The following is a 17,717-nucleotide window of genomic DNA, read 5'->3' as shown; positions in this document are numbered from 1 at the left end:
TATGAATTCAGTGCAATTTTGTAGGCTCTAAATATGCATTCATTTTCAAAACAGAGAGGAAGGAACTGGAAAGGTTTCCAGGATACACAATACAGTTAATACCAAACAACACTGCTCTACAGATATCTTATCAAAATGCCTGGGTCACATGTTGTTCCTGGTTCCTTGTTTCTTTGGGAAAGTTCCAGTATGACACAGGAGCAGAGAAGAGAGAGCCTGACTGCTATTGCTGCTCTTCAGTACCTACAGAAGCACAAAGTTACTACACAGCAACTCCCTCAGTAAGGACTGACTTGTGATACAGCACAACCAACTTTAAACACTTTGCATGTGTGATTTAAGCAGACCCTAGCATTTAATGTTCTGTGAAAATAAGGCCTGGTTTTGATGCATCTACTTGGGCACTGAGAAATCAAGACGCTATTCAAACCATCCTCACCATGGGGCTTTATTCACAAAGGGCTCATGCAAAGCACAATCATCACACACCTGATGTCTGGAAGAGCACAATGGCAGCAAACAGATGTGCATTCTAGTCACTCATATATGAAGAACATAGAAAGTAGAGAACTGAGGCAGACACAGAACGGTGTCTGGAAAAAAGGGAAAGGCACAAATGTAGGAGTGTGTCTGAGGATGGAGTAGAAAAGACCTAGCCAGATTATTTTAAGTGGTGTATATATACATACACACACACACATGTTTACTGGAAATCCACCCTCCCCCCAAAAGTAGTAAATAAATAAAGAAATATAATGCTTGGGAAAGAAATTTTAGTGTGAAATTACCTTTCTTTCATGGAATGGAATGATCACGGAGTCAGCACTGAAGGCTAAACTCTGTAGCCGGTTTTATTAAGACATGGTGTTGAGGGAAAGAATGTGGATTTTGAGAAAAACAAGGCATTTTCAAGACAAAAAAAGTTTTTCACATAGTGAAGGATGTGGTCATTTTGAAAATTATCTGTCAAGAAAAGGGTACAAATTAACTCCTTTGGTGTATTTTTTCTTTTGATTCCATTTTCATTCGCATCTCCATTGCTAAGTGATATATAGTTTGAAATAAATAACAGTCAGTTCTACCATGTTCACCAAAGGTATTACAAAGCACAGGAGGGTTGTCATGGAGACAGATATTCGTAAGGGAAGAAATCGAATCCCTAAAATATTTAAGCAACACTCGCTCTGCAGGACAAACAGTAAGTAGGATATTTATGACAGCAAGCTAGGATGGAACATCTCACATTGAAATTGAGAAAAAAAACAAAAACAACAAAATTCACTTTGGGACATAAAACCATGGCTGCTAGATGTGTTTAAATAAGAAAAATTGTGCACAGCCACTTTAATGTCTACATGAGGACAAATCAGCTCATCACAGAATAAGAAATAAGCATAGCTACATCTGCAACTTTTACCTGCTTCCTGAGTCTGAAATGGTATGATGCTTTTTTATGATGAGGAAAGTGGATTTCTCTGGGCAGTTCAAACCATCAAGAGGGAAGACTTTTACTTCCATTTTGTCTGCTGTTCCTTTTTGTGTGGCTACTTAACTTACTGAGCTGATGCAGTCAGCAGGTGATGCGCAAAGGCAGATGTGCCTCCTGAGGATAAAATAAGGAGGTAGCTCAGACCTACAAATATCTAATTCCTAACAAGTGCTGTTTTAATATCAACCCTTCTCAGACCTCGAATAATACAAGAGGCAGCTGCCAAAGGCAATCTGAAGATTACCGTTTCCATTTGGATTTAATGAAGTTAGCTTTGAACTGCTAATTACATCTTCAAGCAAAAGGGATGTGTTTCGTGAGATGAAAATTGGACAGCAGAACTCAAGTTATAGCACAGCCACAGCTGTGTCCAGCGTTGCTGGGAGGCATTGGGAAATAAATTTTGATCAGGTTTCCAGTTTTTCCCATTATTCCTGGCCCCTGCTGTTCCCTTTTGTATCACCTACTCATTTCCCCTTCTCACTTTGCACTAAGCAGCAAAGGAAGAATGACATGAAGAAAAACAATACATGATAATAAGCAAATACAAATGGAAATCAGAACAGATATCTCAAGCAAAACTCCCATGGACCTTCACTGGGATATCTGCCCAAGTCAGGGAGCACGGGGAACGCAGGAAATGGCCTAAAGAGATCTTTAAAATGTTGCAGAGCTTGTAGTTAATCAAGTGTTCCTGGAGCCAATTTATGGTAACGAAGAGAATGCTCTGATGATGTAGGAGGGGTACATAGGTTTTGCAGTATCGCTGCTTTCCCAGGCTCTCCTGAGTCTGTCATTTTGTGATCTCCATGTTTTAACCCTCAGGAGAGGACCGACTGGGAACTGAAAAGGTTTAGTGTGAGACAATTTATGACAGGCCAAATACCATGAATTTATCCATTTGGCCTTACAATAAATCCCCCACTGGTTAATGCAGCTTCCTGAAGGGCCTGATAAAGAAGTTCTGCAGCTGGGGGTGGCAGCTCTGACAACCAGTTCCACCGCAGGCATCACACAAGTGCCTCACTTCTCTGGTTGTTAATTAACAGAGACAAGGAGGAGATAGCACTCAGTAAAGGTTCCTCTCTTGGAGGAAAGCTTACCCTATGAAAACCACAGATCCTTGTCACTGATGCAGGGGATCACAGGATCCTGACCTTGTCACAGCTTGGCATCCCCTAGTGAGCTTGTGTCTTCTCTTAATCTTGGCTCCCTTTCCCTTCTGCATTCAGCTCTAGCCTCTTCTCCTTGTGTTCAGTGCCCTGAACTGTGCTTTCCAACCTTGCTTTCCCTTTTTCATTCCAGGTGAGAACTCCAGGTCATTCAAACAGTGACCTCTGTTCAGCTGGGCATCACCTGGTAGCAACTTGCCTTTCCTCTCCTCTCACTGCAAACTTCAGCCTCTTCTTTCTGCACACTCTGCCTGACAATCTCTCTTTCACAAAGCATTTACAGTAATGCTACTCTCCCAGAATACACTCCGTGCTTCAGCATGCACTCGGTTGTTTTACAGAAGGCTGCTGCAAATCTCAAAAGTCAGCTCAGGAAACTGTCTGGCTTCTTAAAGCACTGACCTTTGTGAACATGCAGATTAAACTCAGGATCCACTTTCTGGGCCATGTACTAGTGCTTTAGGGGAACAAGCAGTGATGAAACTGACTACTGCAGCATATTCTTAGCTGTTATGTGTGCTGTGGGCTGCACAGGTAGTCCAGAGTAAGTAACATGCATGGTGCTCTGGTACAAAGGCCTCCCTCACACATATTCCATGCTACCCTTGCCCTGGGGGCTGAGCAGAGCCCAGGGAGATCATCCCCTTCACCACCAGCCTCGACCTCACTGAGATTAGACTAGGCAGATCAGTGAGGATGGCAGAATTGTCCTTGGGATGTGCAGCCCACACAGGCTACTGTGCTCAGGGTCAGCTCTAAATTTCACAGCTCACATGAGTCTCTGCAGTCTTTGCCTAGCCTTAAAACTGAAGGAGTTTCTGGGCAGGGTCACACTTTGCCTGAGTTGGCTTAGCACAAAGATGGCACTAATTAAACAGTTATGTGAAAAATAACTACTTTAGGTTAGTTAATCAGCCTAGAAAACATATCCAGCTCCCACACAACACTCTCTTCTCATCCACACAGCAAACACTGCAATTTTAGTACAATGCTGATGCAGTGTTGGAACACCTGGTAATCATTCATTAGCTGAAACACTAGCATCTAACAGCAATCAGCATACCATCTCAGCTCTGCATCCCCAGAAACCCTCAAGAGATTACTAAAAATCCCCAGGTCCTCAGAAATGTCAGTCTGGGAATCCCTTTGTTTTAAATGAAATGAAGGACTGGTCCTCTCCTTGAAACGCCCAACTTATTCTTAGTGCCTGTTTAAATCAAATACAGATATGCTCTATTCTTTCTGCAGATCCATCTGGCTGCTTAAAGGCAAAGAGAAGAACACTGCTGCATAAAGTGCATTTGCATCTCTGGATAAATTAAACCCCACAGCCAGACCAGCAACAAGCTGGGTATCCCGGGGTTGGTAAGGTATTTTAACATTGTGGCAGCTTGCTGGAGGAGAAGGAAGAAGAAGAAGTGGGGAAGGCATAGGGAACAAAAAAAAAGAGAACAGATTTCTTATTAGAAAGATGACATTTATAAATACCATCCCCTTTGGGTGAAGTTACACTTAAGCTGGATGGCTCAGACAATATTAAAATTGAGATGAGGCTTTATTTCTGAAGTTCTTTACTTCTGAGGAACCTGCGACTCTTTCAGAGAAGCATGAATTAAGTCTCACAGCAGTGGTGTGCATGAAGCAGTGATTATTCTTCATTTAGTAGAAGGGGTATACAAATGCAAAGAGGTCACGTGAGTTGTTCGAGGGCGTACAGGAAGTCTGTGGCACAGCACAGAAATAGAATCCAGACCTCTTGACTCCTAGACTTGTACTTCAACCACAACTCATCCTTCTTCCCCTAAACAGTCAAGAAGTTGAAAGCCAAGCAGCATCAAGTCAAACATCTGAGCGATGCTAGTCTTAGATTTGTAAGTATATACCTAAAATAGCATACGCATACACAGGAAGAGATAATTACTTGGGGCATTACATAGTTATAGCAAAGTATAAATAGCAAATTTGTTTTCCTCCTTGCTCATGCTGGAATGGGGCTCTGAGTTCATTCTTGTTCCCAGCTGGGAAAGAATTTCGGAACATGGAATAGGGGGAGGATGTTGTTAGTGCGTGTTTGCTGACCAGGATCTTTCTTACTTCAATCAATAAGATCTTTACAAGAAAAATAAACAAACAAGCACGAGTGCTTTACTGTCTGATAAAGGCGAGGCTACAAGGAATGCAGTAGCTAAGGATGATTTTTTTTATCTGTAGTAAAAGCTTTTACAGGGTTTTAAAAAATGTTAAATTATTGCAGAAAGAAACACCAAGCAAGTCTGGAATGACTACTGTTTATTACTGTCTTTGAGTGGAGCAAAGGTCACTATTTTTGGAGTGTCATTATTCAGTGTTAAATAGGAAAAGCTGCCCTCAAGAGACTTTTCAAAAATGAAAAGTTCCTTGTCTATTCACTTAATGCCTAAAATCTGTTTTCAGATCTGTGCTCCATTTCCCAACTTATAGCATCACAGGAAGAAGGCAATCTTACACAAGTTCACTTTCTTTCATAACGAAGTTTTGAAAAATCCAGCCTAGTTTTCCAATGTTTGATTACTGGACAGGTTTGTGTAACACTTCCTATTTCCTTTTGGCCTGAAGTGGGGCTCTCCACAGATGGGAGTGTGCTCTTTCATGAGGATTCTTTAAGTCCCAATACCCAGATACATCTCCAGTAATGTTAGCATGGCCTTAGTATCAAATCCAAAGAGAGAAAAAACACTGAGGGGTTATAATAGCAAATTAAAAGGAGATAAAAAAAGAGAGACCTCTTGTTTTATTTTTATTTCTTACCATTTTGGTTTTGTACTCTAGCTCTAGTTTTTAAGGCCTGTTTGTCTGAATGTGTGTGTTCTGAGTCTTGATTTCTAGCCTCACTGCTTTACAGTGGTGCTTTTAAAAACACATAATAGATTCCTTTTAACTGCCTGGCTCCCGTAGTGAGCAGTCTATGGTATTCACCAATTGAAATACCAAATTAAACAAGACAACGATGCTCAGTAGGCATTGCTCCAGCTCTTGAGATATACAGAAAGAAGGTAATTTTTGCACAGATCCTTGGACCTGGAAGAACTGCTCCTCAGACAGGACTAAAAGCAGACATGGGTTTTGCCTCATTCCAAATTAAAGGAGAGCTCTGTGTGCTGGCGTGAGACTGCAGTCTGAGCAGAACTGGATGCCAGCCTTCTTCCCCAGACCACAGCAGTTCCTGTTTTTGTATGGACAAATTTGTGACAAAACACGGACCAAAAAACATGAAAACATGAAGAGAAGACAATCAGTATAAGAACAAGCTACTGGAATAGCCACATCCGGTCGCTTATTGTCCATTAGTCTTCTCCCCAGAGCAGAATTGCCACCTTTCATTAAGCCATGGTCATTACTTGTTATTATTACTGAGTTTATGTTACTTCATTGGGGTTTTCCAGTTGGATAGGAACACAGCGCCTGAGGATTTGCTGGTGGCTGGGTTAGGCTCATTTTCAAGTCAGTATTTAACTGTGCTGAGCAAACTGGCTCAGTGTATAGTGTATAATTTATATTGAAGGAAAAAATGCATAGTCATATACATCCAGTTAGCATCCAAAAAATGAGGCTCAGGCATCACTGACATATGAAATTTAGGACTTTTTCCAAAGCTGCTGTAGCTTGAATCTGCATTGCAACTGATATAAGATGTGAACTGGGCTTATTCTATGAGCAGTGAGATAGCAAATGGTGCCCTTTTGCTGCTCAGCACCATTTGTATCATCAAGCTTGATGCATACTGTAGTTCTACAAGCAGGCAAACCTGTAAGCTAGTGTCTAAAAACTGATAGAGGCAATTTGTAATTTGCACAAAAAATAATCTGCTTAGATAAAATAAACGTGGAGTTTGATCTTTATACAAAACTCATTGCAAACCCAAAACAAGCCTCTTGTCCTGCATTATCTGTTATGAATCAGAGAAAATACAGGATAGGCAAGTTTTTCTAAACAGCATGCATTTGTCTCTGTCTTACAGGTTAAGTGGTTCTAAAACAGACTAGAATTTCACAAACCTGAACTGAAAATAAGGAGACTAAAAGCATTCAGAGAATGGTCTATGTTCACATCATGAGAGGAAATGTTCTTTGCTGTTGAGAAGCTGTGACTCAGATCACTAGGGTGCTGAAAACCTGGCAGGAATCTCTTGTTGCATGGGTCTGCACTTGCACCAAGAGAGTGATGGTGCTGGAGTGTGACACATCAGTGTACTCAGAGGCAGCATCAAGTATCAAGAAAAGGTCACCTTGTATCTGATTCAAAACTGGTAAAAATAGCACCTTGAAGATCCCCACTGAACCTGGCAGAGGAGAACTGAGTAGTTCATGGAACACAGCAGAGCTCTGACAAGAATTAATTCTCCAGCTAAAGTTATTTTTGTTGTTTGATGCTGTACCAAAAAGAGTTACTGCAGGGATTGCTTCCTGTGGGATTTTTATTTTGACCTTTAGTTACACAATCACATTCATTTTAAAGACATCAGATTGATTAATTTTTTAGGTAAAAGCCAGTGAACAATGTTTAATTTATGCTTTGCAGATTTAACAATTACTTTCATTGTGTTAGTCATTCAGAAAAAAACTCCCTCAGTATTGCCAGTAGACAGTATTATTTACTTACTGCTTCCAGAAGTTGCAGAACAGCTAAAATTTGTCCGCTACGTATGATTACCTGTTGTGTGCTATTTGTTGTGTTGCAATCATGCCTAGGTGACGTGGCACAGACTGTGTTCCTTTGGGCTGGCTAGAAACTGACACAGGAAAATCACCGCCTGAAGGGTCATGAGAAATGGAAGAAGACAGAGGGGAGAAGGCGACTGAAATGTTCAAGCTCATCTTCTCAGCCTTCTCCTTACCATAAAATGACACAGCAGTGTTTTCTACTGTTACCATGGTGTTCTGCAAACGACTTCAGCTTGCTAACTAGAAATTAAATGGGCAAACCTCTGAAAGTTTGGCAGTTTGAATAAACATCTGCGGGGATCTGGCTGGACTTGGGGACAGGCTGTCCTTTGCAAAAGAAACCACAGAAATTGGTTGAGACTCACCGCTCTTCTAAGGGCTTGTGCTGAGTCTAAAGGAAAGAGTGTGAAGCATGTAATGCCTACACCCAGAGAAAGAGAGATGTGAGAGAGTGGCTGAGAGAAGTTTCTCATGCAGAGAATCTATACAGGGCAGAGAGCTACAAGTGAGCAGAAAACAGGGAGCTGCAATTTGAAAACAGTAACAATCTGCAGTCTAGGCAAAATCTAGGAGTTCATTTAGAAGACCACTGGGGGCAGAAAGAAACTGCACAAACTCTGCTAGAATATTACATCACAAATACCTGGAGTTATCTGACTTTCCCAAGGCTATTCTTACCTCTGTTACTAAAGCTTCCTGACATGGGTTATGTGAGAGTTTAAGTAAGCCTCTTCACTTGGGATGAGCAATTTTTTTTCTTCTGACTAAACACCCATATAAGAAGACATAAATTGCTTCACAGAATGCCTCCCTTTCCAAGGAGAAGAGCTATTTGGAAGGGACACCTGGTGACCGTAGTGGCCATGGGGCCACCAGCCAGCCTGCTCTCCTGGGTGATGCAGCCCACTGCAGCAGAACAACATGAATGTGCTGTCGGATGCCTCGCATCTGTGTGCTCTCATTCCTGCTCTATTGTGCAACCATTCCACTCCAGTCTCAGCTGAGGCTTCAAGTAGGAATAACCCAAGACACCACAACAACAGCTGTTTTGTTGGATTTTATGGAGCTGAAACCCAGGAGTCCTGGAAATCTTCAAATAAAGCTTTTTTCCCATAAAAGAAACTTCCAGATGCATGATCCTGAGTGTTTGTGAACAGCTCACGTCTGTGTAGTAAGCTTGCATTTTTTATGTCTTCCCCCTGTCATTTCATTTATAATAAATGTGTAATATCTTCTTAAATATCGCAGTAACTCCTGAGAACATTGATGCATTATTTGGTGTTGAAATTTCTTTGGAGGGCCACCATCATATTTTAGCAGGCTTTCCTTTACTGAATAGATTGTCTTGAATAAAAATTCCAAAACTGAGAGCAGTCCTTAGTAAAAATTTTCATGGGTTTGACAAGCCAGTGGGCAAGGGTTACAATGCTCAAAGCTTCCTCTGATATGTAACATGTCATTTTTACCAGGCAGTGAAGGAGCATATTTCTACATGAAGCATTTCAAAGAAAACCAAATCATTTTTTCCACAGGCAGCAGGATGCTGTGCGCAAATATTCACCCCACACTTGTCATCTTACAGTAAGGCACTGAGACTCACCTACGGAAGATTCACAAAGCCTTACAATACATTGTGATGTCTTACACACTTTCCACCGGCCGTAGAAAAGGGTGAAAAGGCAACTTAATCCTAACAGAATTTGTGTAACACCTAAACAGCTCTAGGTGGGTGTCTAATGAGCTCTTTCAAGCCTGCAGCAATGGAGCTGGGAGCCTGTGGTCAGTTTGCTGTCCTGCTCTTGTACTCTTGCTTTTTGAACACTTTTCCTAGTGCCAAAGTCTCACTTGTTGCCATGCAGTCCCACTACCACGTGCCTTGCTTAGCACAGACATGGAGGACATGTGATTTCCTTCCCCTCTGCAGCAGTATGCTGTGTTCCACAACCTCTGCTCTCTACTTGATTGCCCCTTCTCTCTAAGGGAGAAGCTCCCTCTAAACTCTCTAAGGAGCTGCTGATGCTGAACCAAGCATAAGGATGTTAGAAAACTTTCAGCCAAGTCACCCAGACTGTACAACTGTGCTGCAGTTAGTACATGAGTACTGAACCATTTCCTTCATGTTTTTTGTGTAAGGTCAGCTCTATCGTTGTTCAGAATTTTTACAATCATAACCCTATCTTTCAACATGCCTGCAGTCCCTCCCACTCGGGGCTGTGTGGAGATTTAAAAAGCAGGCTCCATTCATTACTATTCACGTAAGTAATGAAGAGAGCCAGGCTAGATCAGGCTCCTGGGAGCTCAGCTTATCTTTCTGTTTTGACAGCAAACTGCCTGTAACTACTGAGCATGGTTTCCAATCAGTTTGATAACCACATTTCAGTAGTTTCATCTGGCTGTTTTTCTCTTCCTTGCTTACATAAAACTCTGACAAAAACCCTATGAAAATCAAGATATCCAGCATATACTACTTCTTCTTGTCAGCGTGGTAAGGATTACCTCATCAAATGATGAAATCAGGTGGTTTGACATGATCTGTTCTTCAAAAAGCCATGTTGTTTTTCTCTAGTTATGAATAATGACTTTAGTAGTTTTTCCAGTATTTTGCAGGAACTGAAATTCAGCTGACCTCTCTGCCTCTTCTTTCTCCCTTTTAAAAAGAAAAGTGTATTTGTCCTCTTTCCTTCTTTGGCATCTCACTCTTCTCCTCAAGGCAAACACAAATGGTTCTGGTATCACTTCAGGTAATTCATCTGGGCAATCATTCATCAAGCCCAGCTATTAGAAAAAAAACGCCCTTTCTGCCCCCTTCTCTCTCCTTATCCAGCTCATCTCCAAGGAGTAATCGTGAGCTTGTTTTTTACATATCCTAAAACCAAGAGATCACTCTGTGATCAGAAGAAGAGAGAAAAGCAGGAAACAAGAGATATTCACACCCAATAATGCTGGACATTATATTTCCAGAGGAAGTCCGTGGAAGCTGGAAGCAGTTAGTTCCTCTGAAAATTGGACATCCACTGGGTTTTTATGGTGTTAATCACAAGACCAGCACTCTCACTGCACAACAAGAAGAGCCCTAGGCCTCCTGTTTCTTCAGCATTACAGGAGAGACATTTTCCGCTATACTGCATTAGAGTGTGAGTGCCTCTCAAGCAGTCTTATCTGTGCATGGTATCTGATGCAAGGTGCACTGACTGCCTTGTGAAAGATTTCAAAAATTGGCAACATCTGCTCAAGTCTCTTGCATTTCTAGTCCCCATTAGAAGAATATTGTCTCATGTTATCACAAATGCTTTGGAGAGGACTGATTATGTCAGATCCAGACACATTCAGACTTTCTGGGATAGATACACCTGTCTCCATGGGTTTTTAGCTTCACCCATTAAGGTTCATTTTCCCAAGTATAAATCACAAATGCTGACTGCCCACTGTGCAGCACAACTACATCTTTCTGAAACTGTATTCCATTTGAATACATCTTCTATGTGATAGTACAGATGACTTTGAAAATAAAGATGACAAACTAGAGAAGACTTGTTCATCTGACTCTGTGGTGAGAGAACGCAAAAGGCACTACACCTCACTGGCTTTAGGAACCAAACGTAGCATATTGAAAAATAGTGATGCTGATGGAACAACCACAAGTGAAATAACAAATCAACAATCTAATCTACATCCTTCAAGCATCACTTCCTAAAATGTGATGTAACCACATAAGCATACCACAGCCTGTAGCTTACACGTTTCATACTAAACCTAAGTACCTGTGAAGTTCAGGGAGTGTAGACAGAAGGGTAGATGTTGCAGCTGTATAATAACTTTAGAACATGTACATCTATTCTCTTGCTTTCTGTGTAGGGCTAGAAGCAGGATTAGATAGGTAGAGAATTAGCTAGAAAGTTTAAAAAATTTTTAAAAAGGCAAAATCAGAAAAGACAAAACAAAAAATCCAAAAAGAGCCAATTAAAAAACAACAAAAAATCTTAACATTTCTGACCAGCATAGCACATAGCAGAAGTCAAAATACCAGCAGGCAGTCCTCTCACATGGCCCTCTCAGTCCAGGCTTGCCAGCTTAATGCAGTTCAACGGGCCAAATAACAAACTGGCATGAAATCCTGGCCCAGTGTGCTTCATGGCAAAACATCCATTGATTTTGCTGAGGCCAGGATTTCACCCAGACCAAAATCTGTCCAAATGGTGACCCTTTTAAAAACTGGGAAGTGTCATGCAACATTTTGTACAGGAATATATTCATATCCAGACAAACAGGATATGAAGTTTTAGTCCAGGAAGTATGTATGAGGTGAACTTCATGGGGTGACAGATTGAAACGGATTTTGGAAGACACTGTCCCCACTGTAGCTAAAAGGGTGGACAAAGGAATACTCTGCAGCCCTGACTAAGGTGCAGTGAGCTCAGACTGAAGAGGTTCCCTTGCTGTGTGCAGTAACAGAGGCTGGATCTGATGGGAGGGGATGAGTAAGAGCTGGCTTTTCTGGAACTCACAGATACCTGGCTACAGCACCAAAACCCTGCATGGTTTGTTCTTTCCCAGCTGCTTAGCCCATGATTGCTACTCCTTCTGCTTTGAAACCTATCCTAGTGTCTTAAACCAATGCTTTATCTCTTGAGCTGATGACAGCCTTAGGCTGCTCACTCATGCCATACTTGCATTTGGTATATGCTATTTGCACTTCCTGATGCTGTTTACAGCCAGGTTACAGCAAGAACTGAAGTACTCCTGCACTGTCTTTTGCTCTTGATACCACTGTATCCTTCTGCCTGTCCAGAACTAGTATTGGCTCCAGAACCTCTGCTATTAGTTCAAGTAGAACACTTTTTAAAAACTAATGAAAGAAAGTAGTATAACTTATCCACAGCAATGAAAGGAAGAGTCAAGAGCAGACGCTGAAATGTTAAAGTGATGTCAGTTCATACTTCCTATAAAACAGCCAAGTGGAAGGACTGGAAAGGAGGTTTGCCTTTTTCCTCTGACAGAGGTCAACTAAAGAGCTAAACATTCATTCCCATCACTGCAAGGGTTTATTTCAAATAGTTTCCCTGATATAAGCAAAGATACTTAGCTCCTTTATACATTTACCTCCTCCGCACTGTTAATCCTCTCCAGGCATTGACAAAAAGAGGAGTCTATTCCTACTAGCTTCATTATTGCCCTGCAGTTTTCCCACACCCAGAGCTGGATTGTTTACGACAATAAGTGATCCGTTAAATTCAGCCCCTTCTTCCTATTTGTGACTTGGTCTGACCGTAAGTTTGAGTTAAATGTTTGTAGAACTAATTGCAAACAGTCACCAAACAGATTATACACATGCATTTCAATTGATGAGTTGTTTGCAGATGAATGTCTTTGAAAATACCCCGTTTATTATTTCCACCCAAGGGTATGTGGCTGGTTGCCCAATTCACATGTCATCATTTCTGGCAGCGAAACTGAACTTTCAAAACAGAGGAATAATGATGAAAGCATATCAGTTACTGAACAGATAGCAATGCCCCTATAGGAAGAGCTTCCAGATTAATACTACTCTCTGTTTTAATTTGTTTACAAAATGTTTAGGACTCACAAATATACTGATAAACTAACAGCTTAAATAAACATGACCCCTGGAACCCAGGAGAGAGATCTATTCATGAGAACAGTCACGAATCACATCCTTCTAATTCCACCAGCTCTACTGCTTAATGATTTGTCTCTTTTCTTACAAAGCTGCTCTGTGAAGACCTCCCATGTTTGGACATCATATATAAAACAAAACTCACGTGCAACTTATTGTGGAAATTTGACTGAACAGGCAAAATATTATATAGAATACTTTGTTTTCTAAAAACATTTATAAAATTGCATCCAGTTCCTAGAGGAGACTGTAATTCATGATTGCCTTTTGATACATCACATAGATGTTTGGGAGACCCGTGAGGCTATTTCTTAAGAAAAAGTATATGCAATACTATCTTAAGAGAGAAATAGGGCTGATGGAGTCATCAACAATAATCTGCTGAAGCTGAGAAAAAATTAATGCTTTATGTATCTGGGAAAACATTGTGTATCTGAGGAATAAAAGCTCAGAAATTTATTCACAACTTTCAGTTTTACCACACCTGAAAAATTTAATCATGAATTCCAGTTTCATCATAAAATCTTAATAGATTTTGACTACAGAAATGTATTTCAGTTTTTATAAACTGTGAAATCAGCAACACCAGAGTTCTGATATTGCTTTTTATAACGATCAAACTTAGTGAGATATTAGAAGTTTAGTTTATTTTAATATCATCTGAAGAGTTATTCAGACAGCTGCAATAAGCACTGTGTAGCAGGACCCCTACAAGGTCACAACTGTGTCCATAAGAAAAGTTGGGATTATTGTGGTTTTGTCACAAAGGAGCCCACCCATAGATGAGATAGCAACAGTGTGAAGTGGAAGCCTGGATACATGTCCTTCTGATCCTAATAATTGCTCACTGGCTCACAGAAATGTTCCCTATTTAGTTCTAGCACAGAGTTTAGTTTTAAGATAATCTCTGATTTATGGCTAGATTTAGCATGTCAAAACTACATCCTTGATCTGTGATCTGCTTTCTCTTCCCCACGAGTCCCTTAGCAATGATTCTGCAGGCCTACCACATTAATATGCAGTGCAATGTGCCCATCTATTCATGTAATGAGGGATAAGCTTATGCCTTCGTGTGCCTCACCTGAAGTATCAACACTTGTAGCTCCATGGCTTTTCATATGGCAGGGGAAAAACCTAAACATCCAGCACAGGTGGCTCTCTATAGACATATCACTTGCACCATTAGACAGGTTAGGTGTTTCTGAAATAAAGCATGGAGGTTTGTTCCTGTATGGATGTGATTTTTAAACTGCCATTTGATTTTTTTCTCCTCTTTAAATCCCTTTAAACTTTTGAACTTCTAGATCTCTGTAAAGAGCAAAATGGTTATTTTTAAATCCTTACTCAAAGGAACAGTTAAAAGCAAAGCTGAGATGTTGAACAGAAGCAGGATTTCTTTTCTAAGAGAAATCCATTGTAAAATATAAGTACTTGTCATGATTCGCATGTGTACCCAAATGAGTTAGCAGATGCTTTCTCCCGCTTTAAGTTCTTTTCACAGTTAAAAATCAGGAATTTTCATTCCCTAGCTTCTCTGTGGAAATATTTAATACTCTTTCTAATATATTTAGAGTATTTTTGCATGCAGCCCAGAACAAATATTTCCAGTGTGCTATGACTCAGTACTTCTTTTGATGCTGCAGAAACACAATGAAAAGCCTGTTTCTCATAATGTTTTGGCAGAAAACATTTCTGTGGGCTGGTGTTGGCAACACTACAGTCTAAGAATAGGGCACTTTTCAGGCAGCAAGTTGTTGAATCTGGACATAAGCTAGGTTTGTCTAGGTGTAGAGAAGTCACTGTCCTCAGGGAAAGGAGTAATTTGGAAATGCCTGCCCTACAAGTTAGAATGTGTTAGCATCTACCAAAACAATTATTTCCTGTGAGGGCTATTCAGAATGAAGTAACTCCAAAGAATATATTCCACTGTACAAGCGAGGTTGCCAGGCAGACCCCGCAATGCTTCCATAAAGGGGCTCTCACTGTACGGAGTGCTCTATTCCGGTTTCAATTGTTCATAAATATGAGTAATGCTTCCTTCCACACTTCACTTGTGTAAATGGGAAGAAGTGTAAATGGATGGTGCTTTACCATACATGTAATATGCTGACAGCACTACTGCTGTCTTTATAAAATATTTTGGTGAAAGATGTAATACAGCAAACAGGAAGTGAAAGAGTCAAAGCTTTTAGAAATTTATCTTGTTATCTTGTTGGGAGCCTTGAAAAATGATGTTCTGAGCAGAGTCTGTGTTGTCCTGATTCTGCTGAACACAGAGGAGTGTTTTCGCTCCCTAAAGTTTTACCCGTAAATATAGGCTATATAGATTGTTCTCTGCAAATGAATGTAGTGCAGACAATTCCCTTGAAGTGCTAGCTACAGTATTCCATTACTACACATAACATCTGCCAAGTGACTCAAGTGTCTACACAACCAGTTTTGTTCCCTTCTTATTTCACCCCACTGCTCTGGTTTCCTGATTATTCATTCTGCTTTTGGTGCAATAATTTTGGTAATTCAGTTCTCTCAAAATGAAATGCTGGCACAGTTGGCAAGTCAGCCAATTCCATACAGATCATATTAGATAGGTACACCCCTAGGTATGGCTTTCTTACTATGACAGCCTCTCAGCAAAACCCCAGAAAGTCCAGAAACAAGAACCAGGAAGGGCAGTTAACATAAATGGCCTGTCATTTGGTAGAACAGAAATGATTTTACTTCTACCCTTAATCTGAAAACCTTTTATCTGTGAACTTTACGCACATGTACTCACCTCTGTTCCTTATTTCAGGTGTTTCAACCTAAACATATGACCCCTAATGGAGCAGCAGACACGTCATCTTACATGCAGGTAATAGATGCAGTTAATTATGTAGCTTTGAGCCATTCCCTTTCTACCCATTAATCCAGCTCCTTTTAGACTTGTTCGAACAGTCCAAGCCAGTAATAGGTAAAATCAGAAGAAGTTATGACTTTGATACTTGGATGAGATTTTTAACTTTAATAAAAGAGTCAGGAATGTACATGTGTGAACTCCTACCCCTTTCAATTTTTCCCCCCAGCAAATACTAATGAACAGTTTCCAGCTATTGACATTAAAAAATAATCATCCTGACAAGGAAATGTTTCATTCCCCAAACAGGGAAGGATTCCCTCAAGCTGTATTTCAAAATGATACATGTTTGATGGTAGCTCTTTGTCCTAAATTAGTGACACATTTATGGTCTGCTGTCTCTAGGGTAGGAAACAAAAATTTCACATCTTTCTGAAAAAGAAATCTCCCTTCTTTCATGACACATAATAGTACGGTCTGGCCCTGAAAGGCTTCTATGTATCAGACATTTTAAAGCACAGAAAACCAACTTTAAACTCCTCTAATGGAGCGCATCGATTTGTGTTCATGGTATGAAGATCTCTGGAATAATGAAAAAAGTGGAAATGACTCACAACACAGTGAAAATTTGTGAGTGAAAAAGAGAAAAAAACAATACAGAATGGAGGTCATCAGAAAACTGATTCAGCCTTGGAAGCTAAAGAGCACTGGATTCCTCACTGAGAAGCACAGTTCTGGCACTAACCTGAGGTATGTCCTTGGGCATGTCTCTTCACCTCTTTGTGATTCCATTTCCCATCTGTAAAGTGAAAATAACAACAGGTAACTATGAAGAACCTCAGATGATAAATGCTGCATGATTCCTAGGATTGTTTTATTCCAAAGTTTAGCTTACAGGTCACAGTAGGGAGTGAATAATGTAGATTATACATTGTCTCTGTAGTCAGATGTGATGACTGTTTATTAAGTGCTTTCTGTCAACTCACTTCTGCAGCTAGATAAGAGCACATTTTCCCTGTAATGAAGATTTAAGGTATCAACCTTCCATCTTCACCAAGCTATTCACAACAAATCATTACTCAAAGCAGCACTGGAAGGATGAGTATGTTTCAAGACTCACAGTTGTGCAAATGAAAGCATTTATTCTAGTAGCTGGCAACATTCACACAATCAGAATAAGCCTACGAAGACTGCTTGCTCAAGATCTGTGTTAACGATTATTCATGGTGGGGAAGAGAGGCAGCTGTTAAATATTGTCTTCTTACAGGAATAGCTCAGTGACAGAGAAGTTTATAGTCTGCAGTAATTAAATGGGAATTTTAGGTACCTACTGTTCTCCTATTAGACTAGAGTCCTCAGGAATAAGTAAAAAATTGTATGCTGTTGCAATTACTCTTCTAACTTGGGATTTCTTGAGTCTGTTTTAAATATAATCAGATAAGATTCTGATAAACTCACCTACATTTCTCTAAAATTCAGATCATAGCTCCTAGCTGCGCTTGGTTTTCTAACAGTAGGAAGAAAAGCTACAGTCAAATATCTAGTTTGTTATTTTATCTACATTTTATGATGGGTTGCTGTGGTTTAACCTGACAGGTGGCTCAGCACCACACCATCATTTGCTCATTCTCCTCCTTCCAAATGGGATGGGGGAGAGAATTGAGAAGAAAAAAACAAACAAAAAATCAACTTGTCAGTTGAGATAAAACTATTTACTAAGATAGAGAAAAGGAAAAGGGTAATAGTTGCGCCTATATGTCTACGTGTGAGTGCATATAACAAGTGATGTACAAGCAATTGCTCATCTCTCTCTGATCAATGCCCAGCTAGGCCCCTGAGCAGCGGGGAGAGTGCCTGATGAACTCTCACCTCCTTCAAAGCTACTTCT

The 17,717-nt window shown here is 40.4% G+C and overlaps 1 protein-coding gene and 1 long non-coding RNA gene across 2 annotated transcripts in view; one reads left to right on the top strand and one right to left on the bottom strand.

The window, feature by feature from the left end:
- The window catches only part of RAPH1 (Ras association (RalGDS/AF-6) and pleckstrin homology domains 1), a 182,630-nt gene that overhangs the window by 108,491 nt on the left and 56,422 nt on the right, over window positions 1-17,717 (bottom strand). Inside the window, exon 3 of the mRNA XM_015868251.3 lies at window positions 16,575-16,628. Within this exon, the coding sequence (XP_015723737.2) occupies window positions 16,575-16,595 (21 nt within the window). The 5' untranslated portion in view covers window positions 16,596-16,628. The remainder of the gene's footprint in view (window positions 1-16,574; window positions 16,629-17,717) is intronic.
- Window positions 4,395-7,630, top strand: LOC116653668 (uncharacterized). Its single transcript, XR_004307929.2, has 2 exons — window positions 4,395-4,532; window positions 7,389-7,630. It is a non-coding gene; the product is annotated as an uncharacterized LOC116653668 (long non-coding RNA).

Source organism: Coturnix japonica, chromosome 7 (assembly GCF_054131305.1).
Source record: "Coturnix japonica strain WE chromosome 7, WE-NBRP24, whole genome shotgun sequence".
Lineage (NCBI taxonomy): Eukaryota > Metazoa > Chordata > Aves > Galliformes > Phasianidae > Coturnix > Coturnix japonica.
This window is presented reverse-complemented; position numbering and strand designations above follow the sequence as displayed.